The 15523-nt window shown below is 42.1% G+C and overlaps 1 protein-coding gene across 1 annotated transcript in view; it reads right to left on the bottom strand.

The window, feature by feature from the left end:
• Positions 1–15523, bottom strand: part of LOC124622135 (post-GPI attachment to proteins factor 2-like) — a 157084-nt gene that overhangs the window by 63777 nt on the left and 77784 nt on the right. The window contains exon 3 of the mRNA XM_047147759.1: positions 72–336. Coding sequence (XP_047003715.1) covers positions 72–336 — 265 coding nt within the window. The remainder of the gene's footprint in view (positions 1–71; positions 337–15523) is intronic.

Genomic DNA, 15523 nt, shown 5'->3' with positions numbered 1-15523 from the left:
TTTGAAACAGACATATAGCTCATTCATTAATTATGCATATGGACTCCAAATGAATTCATAAGAATACTTACGATAGTTTTCTCGATTGGAAACATACGTAACTCCACACAAAGCTCCAATCTCGAGCATGTTCAGCCAGTAACAGAGATTCAGAAGCCTGTTGGCTGTGGCATTTGGTTCACTATACAGCTTTGACAGCAGATAGCGGTAATGAATTTTATATACAGATGCTATTATGACCCGTGGTCCAATGTGAAATGCTATGCAGGTCCTCCAAAGATATCTCTGAGGACTGATGCCAGTGATGGCACTAATTGAGGGGATGACATTGTACACCTGTGGGAAGCATATGTAAATAGTGTTATATCTGTCAATTAAATGCTTTCTGCATTCATATCATGGCATGCTAGTAAAAGTTATTGCACACATTTTTCTGATGCTAATGTAAAGAATTTAGATCATATTTTATCATGTTGGTTACAAATAACTTAACACTATAAGTGTTAGCTGAACTATTCTGTGAGCTCTCAAAGTATCTGGAAAGGAATAAATTGTGATGTTTCAGAGTGTAGTGGCACCACCCAATGTCACTATAGAAACTGAACAGCTAGTGCAACATTACTGTCACTAGCTGTGGTACAATTACCTACAGGGTACTTGTCTTCAGGAATGCCCCATACTATGGCATACGAGCTGGCCCAGGACCAGTCTGAATAAGTTGTGATGCAGTCTGTGAAGTAAGTGGTAAGTGTGCTATCGGTTTGACTGAGGTGCTTTTATTGTGGAGTCTTATTTGTTATAGGTAGAACTTTGATACGGCATGGTTGGACTTTGCTTTGGGATAAGGACGTAAGAGGTCTTGCAGTATCCTGTATGTATCTATTGTTTTGAATAAACTGCAGTGAGCCTCTGTTAATTATGTGTGTAGCTTGCCTTTTACAGAGTGGTGATGACACAGGACCCATATTGTGTGCACACTGAACAATGAACATTTTTGTACTTAAGCAAGATTGTGGGTTTTCAAACAGGAAACACCAACAATGATCACAAACACAAATCACTCCGGATTATCAAGAACTAACTACAGCTATATTACAGGCAGTGTAAGCATTAGCGAATGCAGCGAGAATGTCTCCTATACCACCCACATACATGGTTTTTCCATCATTTAATGAACAACATGATTTAATGAACAGTCTGAAGAGTGGAATGCTTAATGCCAATGATGAAGTTATATTTTTTTGCTTTTCAAATTTCTGGACTTGAAAAGATAAGCAGCCATATTCTGTCAGGAAATACTGGACTGTATTGTCTAATATAGAAATTAGAGCCATTAACAAATCCAGTAGAACTTGAGTGGTCTAGAATATTTTATACATTACAAGAACATTTTTTGAGAGAAGAAACATGTTATAGCATCCAGGTTAAAATTTGGCAGCAAAAAAAGGATCTGCATTGATCTTATGGAGACTGGGCTGCCAACCTATAAGGATAAATGTTCATGTAGGCAGAACTATGTGGACTCTTTAATCAGGGACACTATAGTGTGGCTTATGCCTGATTTGGAAATGGAAAAATAAGTACTGAGAAAACTGGATCCATAGCTCAAGCCCACAAATAAAAATTTGTTTTGAATGGAAGAAGATGTCATGGCAGCCAGCTTCCTAGTGCTTGTCATATGGGATGTCAGCGCTACTTCCAGCAGAGCCCTCATCTGCTCTGTAGCCTGGGCAACTCTGAAAGCAGCTATATCAGCAGTGATGGGCCATGTTGGCAGCAATGTCGTTGCTCAGCTATATATATCATTTCCTTCATCACAGATGCAGTGCTTGGCCCCATTGGCAGGCAACGTATCACAGGTAAGGCAAAAGAAAAACTTGAATGGGTATGTTTTAGTAGTTCTGCTGCAAATACACCCCAACGAGTGAAAGCAAACCCAATGAGTGACTGATCTACTGAAGTGCACACAGTGATTGACAATGCATATCTTTGGTCTGCTGCTGGTAGTAGAAACTGACTTGTACCCCACAGTATTGGCAATGTCCTGTTTGGTGAACACAAACACTTACTAGCTATGCCTCACTGAGGAACAAAGTCACATGTCTGTACCATAGCACTGCCACAGGCAGACTGAGCTTCAGCTATCCTGATATACTTCCCGTTCAACCCACACTCCCATCCTGTCATATGCAAGTAGCATCAGTATCCACTCTCCTTCTGCTGGCAGCTCACCCCAATTCCCACAGGAGCTCTGATGTAATGTGCATCTGCACTGAAATAATTGTCTGATCTTTTGTCAGAATCAGGGTGGTAACATGGGAATTTGGGTTAGATGGGTAGTGTCCCAAAAAAGCCAAGGCAGTCAAGGCGATCACTCACGTTAAGCTGGAAATCCAGGTTCTAGTCCTGGTCTGGCACAAAATTTCCATTTGTTGTCTATGGATTTATTTCAAAGCCCAGAAGCAGCTGATGTCACTGATTTCTCTTAATTCAGATAAGTAAGACCTGTTTCACCTATTGATGTCTGTGCATACGCTTCCAAAAAATTACCCACTTCTCAGTAAAGCTGCTTCCAAATAGAGTAGTGGGCTCCCACTATCATTTAGGCAATTCAAGAATTTAAATTGGTCATTTATGGACAGGAGTTTTATCTAGTCACAGATATTATCATGAGTGACCAAGGGAATCATGATAGGACCACTTTTACACAAATAAAATGGCAGACATAGTGTGCAGCTGTCTGCTGATGATGCTGTGGTGTACAGGAAAGTGTCAATCATTGAGTGACTTTAGGATGATACAAGATATCTTAGACAACATTTCTAGTTGGTGTGGTAAATGGCAATTTGCTCTAAAAGTAGAGAAATGTAAGTTAATGCAGATGAGTAGGGAAAACAATCCCATAACATTCAAATATAGCATTAGTAGTATGCTGCTTGACACAGTCACGTCGGTTAAATATGTGGGCATAACGTTGCAATGGAATATGAAATGAAACTAGCATTTAAGGGCAGTAGTAGGGATGGTGAGTGGTCACCTTCAGTTTATTGCCAGAATTTTAGGAAAATGCATTTCATCTGTAAAGGAGATGTTGTATAGAAGACTAGTATAACCCTTTCTTGAATACTGTTCAAGTGTTTTGGATCTCCACCATGTTGGATTAAAGGAAGACACCAAAGCAATTCAGAAGCAGGCTGCCCCAGATTTGTTACCGGTAGGTTCGATCAACACACAAGTGTTATGGAGATGGTCTGTGAACTTAAGTGGAATCCCTGGAGGGAAGACAACATTATTTCCATGAAACACTACTGATAAAATTTAGAAAACTGGCATTTTAAGCCGACTATGGAACAATTTTACTGCCACCAACCTACATTTAATATAAGGACCATGAAGTTAAAATAACAGAAATCAGGGCTCATATGAAGGCACACAGGCAGTTGTTTTTTCCTTGCTTTATTTGCAACTGTAACAGAAATGAAATGACTAATAGTACAACATCCCCTCTGCCATGTACCATACAGTGGCTTGCAGAGTACGTATGTAGACATAGATCACCTGTCATTTACCATATTTGGCTCCAAGCATCAATTATTGGATCAGACCACCAATCAGCTACACCCAAGGGCGCTTTATTTGGCTAATTTTCTTTACTCTGTCCATTATGAAGCAGTCACATTACAGGAAAATATGGACAAGCAATTCTGATCTCCCATGGGACCTGACATGGCCTTTGACCAACATGAATTGGTTTGTTTCAAGCTCAATTCAGCGCTGGATTCAGATGCTCCAATCTGTACTGACCCACATAGATTGACAACAGAGACCCAGGTGCACACGTGTAAGGCATGACACAGAAGTCAGCAGATGCAGCTAGAAGTTCGATAAGTGTCAGAGGTTACCACTTGTGGATGTGTGTGCAGCATCTTGTCTGCACACTCTACCCACCAGTTGACAGCTTTTAGAGATGGGCCCAGCTGGCTCTAACTCACTCACATGTTTACCTCTGCATAAGTGATATCTGAATAGTATTGTGTGTCACTCTGTGACTAGTGTACCTATTATAATAAGTTGTGTTTGAGACTTAATAAAGTTTGTTATGTCTGTCACTATGTGATGTTCCTTTGTGGGATTAGAACATACTGACATGTTTTTTGTTGTACAATTGCTTTTCTCATTTTGTTGTGGCATGGGGTCTCCAATTAAAACATTTGTGCAGCAACAGCAGAATTTCATCCATCACAGTCAGCACTGCTCTTCAAATCTTTATCTTCAGCTCGATTTCCTACTCAGTTCCCACCATTTGATGAGGCGGTGGAAGATCAGGAGGTATCCAAACACTGGTTATGGCAGCATTTTTGAGCCTTCCACATTACAGATGCTGAGGTTTGTCATGCACTGTTTGTTTCACAGATTACCCCAACCTTGTGTCAGTTGTTGTGACAGCTGACCCTGTTGCAGGAACCTCCCTCATTTTCATTTGACACCTTATGTTCATTGCTGTCTCCCTATTATGACCACCACACACCTGTTGTGACCACTAGGGTTGAATTTTATCACTGCCAGAAGCAGCCCCATTAGCCTTATCTTGCCTGGGCTGCAATCCTCCACAGCCTTAGACACAAGTGTCATTTTGTCACAGACAGGTCAAAAGAGTCATATGCAGACACCACAGTTCACGATGTTATGATCTGCTCTCTGCCCCAGGTACGGAAGTCAGGCAATGGGCCCTCCAATCAGAAAACTCCTCCCTCAAAGAGGTATTGTTGATTGCCCAGTTGTATGAAGTCTTTCATGCTGATGGTCAGAAACTGGGAGCCTGGTGTGATTTCACATCAGTGCAGTGTGGGCCATCTATGTCCACTGCATTTAGGGAGGATGACATCACAGCTGTCCAAGCAGCTGATTCGGTGGCTCCTGCACAACCTGTTTACAGTGTTTCAGCTGCTGCTTCCTGTTGCCTTCGTGTGTGTTGTGTGACTTCAAACACAACAGGTCAGAGTGTCCCCAGCATTGGATTGTCTGTCATAAGTGTCGAAAAAAGAGCACATTGTGGTAGTCTGCCAATCAACTGCACAGAGTGCAGCCTCAGAGAACATGGATGTGGATATTCAGGAAGAGTTGTTGTCAGGGGTGGTTCCTGATCACAACGCCAACAAGCTTTTTATTGAGGTTCTGGTTCCCTTGCTACAGCTGTGCCTCCAAGTAGATACCAGTGTGGCAGTTTTCCTGCTTAATGACCAAACATATTCAGACCTCACACTTCACAGTTGTCACTGGTAAACAGGTGCCTCAGGGGATATTGTAAACAGCAAAGCCTCTCACTTGGGCAGTTCATGGCAGGAGTCATCCATAAATTAGTGACTAAATCTATTACCCTTATTGTCATCCATGATGCTAGCTCAGAAAAACTTTTTGGTTACATGAAACAACAAGTTTACTGTTACCAGTCACTGTGACTGGTAACAGTAAACTTGTTGTTTCATTTAATGTCAGTAACAGTCATGGTAAGGCCTAACCTACAATGTTCACATTTAAACCTTTTTGGATTTGATGCTTTTCAGGTCTTTGGCTTTTCAGTCATGGACTCCATACAGTTGGTATCTGCAGAGGTCCTGTATTAGTCTTTGAAATCTCTGTGCTCAGAACTTCAGAAGATTTTTTTGGAAAGCCTAGGGTGTATCGCGGACTTTCAAGCCTACATAACCTTGAAGCAGTCAGCTAGTCCTAGATTTTTTTTCATGCTAGACAGTTTCCCCTGGCCCTCTGCTCAAAAGTCAAGGAGGAGAAGCTGGACCAGCTTGGCTCTCTCAGGGCTGTGGTTCCCATTTCCTCCAGTGAATGGTGCATACCCTTTGTCATCATTAAGAAACCTCTGGTGAATTGTGCCTTCATGGCAATTTTAAGGCCACCACAGTCAATGGTCAACACGTACTCCTTGTCATGTCCTGACAAACTGTTAGCAGGGGGTCAGTTCTTCTCCAAAGTTGATCTTTCCAAAGTGTATCACCAGTTACAACTGGATGATGAGTCCAAGCATATCATGGTCATTGACACACCATTCAGCATTTAACAATATGAATAGTTGATGTTTTGGGTAGCAAGTGCACTTGATGTTTTTCAACACTATCTGGAACAGGTCATGTCCCTTAATCAGCACTGCTTCAACTACTTGGATGACATCCTGTTACAAGACATACTACAAGTGACCACCTGCACACCTTCTGGGCCCTCTTTTGTAAACTCAGGGCCATGGATCTGTGTTGCAGTCTGCAGAAGTTCAAATTTTTCCAAGCACCTCTTGAACATCTGGGCCATGTCATCTTGACGCAGGATGTCTGACCCATACAGTGTATTTCAGGCCATTACAGAACTGCCACATCCTTCACCATTGCATGAACTGAGGGCTTTTTTTTTTTAGATAAAATTGCCTATTTTCACTGGTTCATTCCCAGGTAATTCATCATGCGCCCACTGCATCTCCTTCACAGAAAATGTGATCTCTTTGTCAAGTCTCCAGCATGGGACCAGTCCTTCACCTAGCTGAAGGAGTGCCTCTGGTCAGCATTGTGTCTTGTTACCTTGTCTTTGATCCCAACAAACCAATGGTTTTGACTACAGATACCCCACAGCATTGTGTGGGGTAGTCCTCACCCATCAGAATGTGGATGGCTCCAAGCAGTCACTGGTGGTGTTTGCATTTAAAACTCTTTGTGCAGCATAGCTCCAACAGTACTCGCAGGTGAGGAGGAGGCTCTGGCCATTGTGTATACAGTCACCAAATTTTGCATTTTCTTGAATGGCACCAAATTCTGACCAGTAATGAACCACAAGCCTCAGTCCGTCCATGCAGGTCCCCGAGAAGGCGGCCCAGAGCTTGCAGCAGTGGGCCTTGTTTCCCTCTAAATACAACTATGACATTCACTTTCACCCTATGAGATGCCCCGCCAATCTGGACACCTTATCCTGGATTTCCATTGGCCTGAACCCTGAGTTCAAACTGGAGGAGCTCATGTGTTTTCATTTGGATGTCTCCTCCTGCCAAAGGGTAGACAGGTTTCCTGTCATTAGCACCCGAGTCGCGAAGACAACAGTAGCTGACCCCATCCTCAGACAAGTAGTCCACCTCATCCAACAGGGTTGGTCTTCTCATACTTTGGGTTGCTGGTCCGATCCTCTCTGCAGCTACTTTGTCTTATGCCATCATCTCTCGGTCTCCTCATCTCCAAAGATGACTAGGTCGTAATTCCCAGGAGTGCGCAGCAGGAGGTTTTACAGCTATTACATCAGGGTCAGGGGGATGTATCCTGCACCAAAGCCGTGGCTTGCTGTCATATTAACTGGCCTGGCATTCACTAAGAGCCAGAACACTAGGTTACTGCATGTCCCAAACGTGCTGGTCATTGGCCTCTCTATGGCAGTCAGAAACACAGCTCTGGGAACACATTCATGTTGATTTTGCAGGTCCATTTCTGAATGTTCTGTCTAATTGTCACTGACATGTTTTCATGCATGGTCCAGTGCCCCTCGACCACTAACAAGGTAAGTACTCTTGCTCTCTCCAAAATTTTTTCTGTGGAAGTTCTTCCAGTTACCCTCATTTCTGACAACGGACTCCAGTTCCTGTCTCACGCATTTTGTGATTTCTGTGTGTGGTCAGGCATTCACTGCGTTCAATCCCCTCCCTTTCACCTACAATCTAATGTGGAGGCCAAGCATATGGTTCATGCCTTTGAGACCCAGATGAAAAGTATCTGGAAGACTTCCCCACCGAAGTGGTATTTATTTTTCTAACAGCCTATCAGATGACAACTCCTATTGGTTCCCACAGCACAGGAGAGCTTCTCTGAGGGAGCCAGCCTAGGCACTACTTCCATCTCCTCTGTCCTGCTGGATCTCATCTGCCATTGCTTTCTGGCATACCAGGTGCCAGGGATGGCAGTCTGGGCATGTAGTTATGGTCAGAGTCCCTGCTGGATACCAGCAGTCACTGTGTGCCAGAATGGTGGCCACGCCTACACCCTACAGACAGGGAGCCAGGACGTCTGGCACCATCAAAATCACCTATGTGCCCTGGTGATCACACCATCAACCCCTCCACTCATTTTGGCCTTCTCCAGTACCCCAGCTGTCAGGTGCCACCAACTCAAACTGCGAATGGTCCATCCTCCCATTCCACTTGGGGCAGCACCTCCGCCTGAAGCACCTATGCCTTCACAGTCTCCAGCAATAACTCCCGTGGCAGCCAGAGTGCATACCCGTCACCATTTTTATGTCACAGCAGCAGTCTCAGCCTGCAGTGGTGTCATCTCCACCTTCGATATTGCTGCTGGATCTCGACCTAAGCTGTCTGTCACTGGTTCTGCTGTATTGTGATCTGATGGGGGGGGGGGGGGGGGGGTACTGGGATTCTGCCCAAGCTGGAAGCTGGCCACTTTCATCTATATCCCTGGGTCTCCAGCAACTGGGCATTGCTCGCTCCTCTCACCTCTAGGGCCTCCATTGTTTCCACATCGCAGCAATCCACAACTTGCCCTGGGGGTCAGCAACACTCTGCCCCCCCCAAGAGAGGGGGGAGGGCTGGGGAGAGGGGGGGGGAGGAGAGATTGTAGTAGCCCACATAGACCCACATCCAAGATCTGGGCATGCAGTCTCAAGCCACACCACAGAAGTCGGCAGACACAGCTAGAAGTTTGAAAAGTGTCAGAGGTCACCACTCGTAGATGTGCACATAGCCTACTGTCCGTCCACTCCAGCACCTGGCCAAGAACTTTTAGAGATGAGCCCAGCCTGTTCGGATTCAGTCACATGTTTACCTTTGCATAAATGATATTGGACTGTGACTGTGCGCCTCTCTGTGGCTAGTGCACCTATTATAGTAAGTATGTCCTAGACTTAATAAAGTTTGTTGTGTCCATCATCACGTGGTGTTCTCTTTTGTAATTAGAATACAATCTTTCCCACAACATCGCATGACATAAATTTTATTCCTACTGGTCATGGAGGCCAGTATTTCACCTGAACGATGGGAACCTGTTGTGGGTCTTGGATGAGGACTGCTGTTCTATCTTGATTCCTCTGCTCTTTGGCTGTGAGTGCTGCACCTCCTGAAAATTTGGAGCATGTCCCAGACGAGATGTTTGGTGTATCAATGCATATTCTGACCTAATATTAATTTTGGCACTGCAAACCTCTGTGAGTTAGCACATGTGCTGGCAAGCTGCCAAAGGGGCACAGTCAATGAAAGCATAATTTTTGGCACAGCTTGGGCTGAGCCAGGCTGAGCGGCCACAGCTGCTGGCGAGAGGTGAGCAGAGCCAAGTCACGGAAGGTAAGGATGGTTTTCCAAGACCCTTGGGTTGGGGGAAGACAGCATTTGGATAGCAAGGATGAAGATGGCTAAGATAGAAAAAAATGGTAGCTGTCTGAGAATGGCAGACAGTATCTGCTTAGTAATACTTTAAAGTTAAACAATAATTCATGGATTACTCATAACACGAAATAAATGTCATCAGCTTAATCATGGTATTGACAGCACTGTAAATGTTTTGTTATACAACCATTATAAACTAATAACTCTGAATGTGTCATGTGATCTTCATGATCAAGGTGATGGATACAAGCTGAGGACATTAACTATCAACAATGAAAGTAACATGTGTGTATACATTTTATTTATTGAATAATCCTGTGTTTTATAATCCTCTGTTTTATAATTATGCAAATGTGTCAGAAAATCAGATTATCCACAGTTATGGAGATAATGAAAGCATCATGTCATCCCTTACAATTTCCTTATGTAACCATGTATCATCTGTGTAGTTTATTGAGTAATATCTTAATTAAATAATTAAATGTTAAATCAGCCCATAATAGAAGGACATTCATCATATGAAAGTGTTGATATGTACATAAAATCTAAAACCATCATTAAATAGAGCACATAGTGATGTTTCAATTGAGCCGGCCATACTTACTATTTATCAGGTATTAACAACAATTTCTTTGTCATTAATACTGAGTGTGCGTGTGGACGAATTTCATACTTTAATTAGTTGTCGGTAAAATATTAGAAATAAGACACTGTGTAGGGACTGAGAAGGACTGTAGAAAATTGCTTCATTTAACATTTATGTTGTATTTGTGAACTGTATATATTTTTAACTGTGGTCCATTTTACACATTTTTGGGATCATTGTAAAATTCCGTGTTGAGCTATCATTCTATTCCAGTCAGATGAAAAGGTAACATGCTTGTTGGAGATTTACTAGTGTGGTTTCTAAACATATAACTTGATAGATTTTAGGTGGCAAATGACTGTGCAAATATTATAATTTTCATTCACTCTTAGAAGAATTTTGAGGTGAATGGATTTAGAATCTGTGAGTCAGTTGGGATTCTCAACATTTTACAAGTGTCAGTGAATCTGGAATTATTGCTGGTTAGCCTGTTGGAATCTACTCATGGTTACATGAGTTTATATATTTTAATCATTATATTGAACTTAAATTATTTGTGAGCTGACGATTATTTTGTGTACAGTTTAGTGGAATGGGGCATTGTAGTTTTTGGACCACTGAATTTGGAGAATCTGCTAGCACTTACATACACAGATACACATCTTTATTGCAACTGATTATGATTATTATTTTATTTCACTCATATATGAATGTGCCAATGGCCTTGCTGCAGTGGTAATATCGATTCCCGTCAGATCACCAAAGCTAAGCACTGTCGGGCTGGGCTAGCATTTTGATGGGTGATCATCTGGTCTGCCGAGTGCTATTGGCAAGCGGGGTGCACTCAGCCCTTGTGAGACAAACTGAGGAGCTACATGACTGAGAAGTAGCAGCTCCAGTTTCGGAAACTGGCATATGGCCAGGAGAGTGGTGTACTGACCACATGCCCCTCCATATCCACATCCAGTTACACCTATAGTCTGAGAATGACATGGTGGCTGGTCGGTACCGTTGGGCCTTCATAGGCTGTTCGTGAGGAGTTTAGTTTAGTTTATATATGAATGTATGTAGGGCCACCATTTTTACTGACTGAATAAATCACCAGTTCATTCAAGCTAAATCCCACAGTGTTGTCTATAATCAATTATCCAAAACAGTGCAACCCTTTTCACTATTTTATTTATATTTCATTTATTTCAATGTGTGTGTTATTTAATTTTCCTTAACTTGCCAAAACTTAGATTGCCAAATCGTGTATTAAAACGATCTTGCAGTGAGTCTAGTTGCTGGGCATGAGAGCAGACTGCATGGCTTGGCCTAAGATAATATTTACCTAACATTTCAGAGTCGAGTATTGCCCATCTGTGTGTATGTGTGCGTGGTGTATTAACAGTTGTTCATCACAATTGCTTTTTCTCATCTATATAATCATTTTATGACACAAGGTTAAAGTGCCCTCCAGTACACATGCATAAGATCTGCCATGGTTCCACATGTCGGGCCCATCAAGCTGTTGCTCCTCAGCGGTTTTCTCCTTGGCCCAAAGCTGCAGAGCAGTGTGAGCGTATCTAGTTAGAGTTTGCTGATCCATTTTTGAGCTTCATGTTGTTAGTCATGTCTGGCTCCTTTTCTCACTTCTCTTTTGTGTTTCACATGTTTCGGGTTACTATAGCCCATGTCATGTAGGACTGCACTTCCGCACATAGAGGCAGAGCAATAGGGAAGCATGGAGGGGATGAGGTCTGCGTGTGCATGGCAGCAGAGAGCAGGCAAAGAAAGTCCATGTTGCTGAACTGTATTGCTGTGGACAACAATCAGGTTCATTTGCCTTCAGTACATTGTATTAAAGGTTCATATCTAAGAGGTAATAATACATTTTAAAACCGATTTCAATCAATCCTCTACATGAGGGAAATACACTATTGGCCATTAAAACTGCTACACCATGAAGATGACGTGCTACAGATGCCAAATTTAACTGACAGGAAGAAGATGCTGTGATATGCAAATGATTATCTTTTCAGAGTTTTCACACAAGGTTGGTGCCAGTGGCAACACCTACAACGTGCTGACATGAGAAAAGTTCCAACCGATTTCTCATACACAAACAGCAGTTGACCGGTGTTGCCTGGTGAAACGTTGTTGTGATGCCTTGTGTAAGGAGGATAAATGCATACCATCATGTTCCCGACTTTGTAGCCTATCGCGATTGCAGTTTATCGTATCGCGACATTGCTGCTCACATTGGTCAAGATCCAATGACTGTTAGCAGAATATGGAATTGGTGGATTCAGGAGGGTAATACAGATCACCGTCATGGATTCCAATGGCCTCATATCACTAGCAGTCAAGATGACAGGCATCGAATCCGCATGGCTGTAACGGATCATGCAGCCACATCTTGATCCCTGAGTCAACAGATGGGGACGTTTGCAAGACAACCACCATCTGCACGAACAGTTCGATGACGTTTGCAGCAGCATGGACTATCAGCACGGAGCCCATGGCTGCGGTTACCGTTGACACTGCATCACAGACAGGAGCGCCTGCGATGGTGTACTCAATGATGAACCTGGGTGCACAAATGGCAAAACGTCATTTTTTCGAATGAATCGAGGTTCTGTTTACAGCATCATGAAAGTCGCATCCGCGTTTGGTGACATCGCGGTGAATGCACATTGGAAGCGTGCATTTGTCATCGCCATACTGGCGTATCACCCGGAGTCATGGTACGGGGTGCCATTGGTTACACATCTCGGTCACCTCTTGTTCGCATTGATGGCACTTTGAACAGTGGATGTTACATTTCAGATGTGTTACGACCCGTAGCTCTACCCTTCATTCGATCCTTGCGAAACTCTATATTTCAGCAGGAAAATGCATGACCGCATGTTGCAGGTCCTGGACGGGCCTTTCTGGATACAGAAAATGTTCGACTGCTGCCCTGACCAGCACATTCTCCAGATCTCTCACCAATTGAAAGTGTCTGGTCAATGGTGGCAGAGCAACTGGCTCGTCACAATACGCCAGTCAGTACTCTTGATGAACTGTCGTATCATGTTGAAGCTGCATGGGCAGCTGTACCTGTACACGCCATCCAAGCTCTGTTTGACTCAATGCCCAGGCGTATCAAGGCCGTTATTATGGCCAGAGGTAGTTGTTCTGGGTACTGATTTCTCAGGATCTATGCACCAAATTGCGTGAAAATGTAATCAAATGTCAGTTCTAGTATAATATATTTGTCCAATGAATACCCATTTAGCATCTGCATTTCTTCTTGGTGTAGCAATTTTAATGGCCAGTTGCGTATTACTTCAATGTCTTGAGGTTGTGTCCACCAACTGTCTGTGTGATGCCGGAAGGCAAGAACAGCTGAAACAGCTTTGTGAAGATGTTAAGTACAATTTTTCTCAGAACAGTGATTGACTAATAACAAGATCACGGAAATGCTTGCAATAATTGCCATTTATTGTGATTTGGACAATATTATAGGTAAAAGTGTAATTCACAAACTTCAGACTCAAATCAAAACCATTATATTTTTTTGACAGTTGCTTCTACTCCATATAATTTTTTTTAATGTTTATAATGCATGTATGTGGGTGTGTTCCATTGCAGGTCAATGTAAATCACTATGCATAAAAAAGAATTACTGGTAGCAAAGACTAGTGCACAAGACTATTGCAAAAATTGTCAGTATTTTATCATATTTTTCAGTGTCAACAGGCATTATGATTTTCAACTACTTTTTTTTGACATGATAGTGGGAGAATATATTTATGATTCACTGAATAAGCAAATAATTAACTATCTTCTGTGAATAACTCTACAGAATGCTGACCAATAATGTTGAAGACCACCAATATCTTGACAGATAATCTTCCCTTTCATTTTAAGGCAGTTTCCAATTTGTGCCTTGAAAATTAAGGGGTTTACTTGTTGAAATATTGGAGTTTTCGATGAATTTATTCGGCTCCATTATCACAAGCAATTAGAGCATACAACATGCTGGGAAAAGCTTAACTTCTCCTTGGGCAATGTGTTGAACATCATTGTTCTGAATACTTCATACGCTACATATTCTCAATCAATGAAAGCTAGGAATTTGTCCCGTACTATGTATGCAACTGATTTATTGACAAAATAATTTTTAAACCATGAGTCTTAAAACAAAGATAGATTATTACTTTACTTTGTTTCAACATCTACATTGTACTACCACCTGCTATCTGAGTCCATGTCCAAACCATCTGATTGTACATTGAGGATGATAGGTTCAAGACTTTTATCCATCTTCACCTCCCTGTCAAAGTCTTATTTCTTGAACTTTACAGTGTGCTGCACACAGTGTGCCCACACTGAAGGGAGATGTCATCTACTGCTCCAAGCACAATCATCTCAGTGTCTGTTATCTTGAATGTTTTGTTTTCGTCCCACATATCATATAAGCTGTGCGCAAATTAATTCTGTCAGATAATACTGACAGTGATATGTGGGTAAACGCAGAAAGTAAAATTTGTACATTCTGTTGCATGACATTTATAAATTAATGAGCTGCAACAGTTCAGCATGAGTCTGGCTTATAGTGTCCAGGATATTTTTATTTTTCAGCCAGAGGATAATATCCCCTTTCCTGGTGCTCATACTTGGTCTTTTCTCGGTAACAGCTGAATGATAACAGGCCTGGTATTTACAACTGGCCCACTTTGAAGCAAGATATGGCAAGAATTGTCCAGTGAACTACTTCTTGAAAGTGACTGCATTCATTTCTGAATGGTAGTCACTACTCTTTTTCTTATACCTAAATACAAGTTTACCCTTAGGAACCAAATTAGAAGAAGAGCCAGCATGCAGAATAAGTATCTGAGAACCTTTTTCTATGAGAACTTTATAACCAGGAGTACCATCACTCATTTTCCAGCACGTACTCATGGGATGATTCTAATTCACCCATGCCTCATCAAGGTAATACACAGTAGAACTAGCTCCTCATCTTGCATAGTGCATCATTATAAGGGATGCGGTTAATGCTTTATCTATGTCACTTCATTCAATTAAAAATTCTCTTCTTAACACATTTGAAACCAATGTCTTAAAATTCTTTGCATTGAGAAGCATTATCTTTGAAGCCAATTTGCTCAGGCATAACTGTAATGAGTTTTTGTGATGTCAGCCATTCCCTTCTTACATACATTTCAAACATGGAGTGCTTTAAAATATCATTGTCAAAACCATCTATTTGGTGTTACAGGTTTCTTGTGATTTTGATGCTTTCCAGGTGACTTGAAAATAAAATTTTTTTGGCATTTCTACAGCTCTGACACTCTTGTTTACTATTCTCTGTACAGTTGTCTAGCTGACACGTGCTTCTGCAGTTTGTTCTTGAGTCTTAAAAATGTCAAAAATAGAAGTCTCGCTTTCAGATTCACACTTGAAAAAGTTATAAATGCAAGACATAAATCACCTCGACTGCTTGTGAAGGATCTACACCTACATGATTACTCTGAAATTCACAATTAAGTGCAAGACAGAGGATTCATTGAAGCACCTTCAAGCTATTTCTC

Source organism: Schistocerca americana, chromosome 7 (genome assembly GCF_021461395.2).
Source record: "Schistocerca americana isolate TAMUIC-IGC-003095 chromosome 7, iqSchAmer2.1, whole genome shotgun sequence".
NCBI lineage: Eukaryota > Metazoa > Arthropoda > Insecta > Orthoptera > Acrididae > Schistocerca > Schistocerca americana.
Note: the sequence above shows the minus strand (reverse complement) of the source record. Positions and strands in the feature narration are given on the sequence as shown.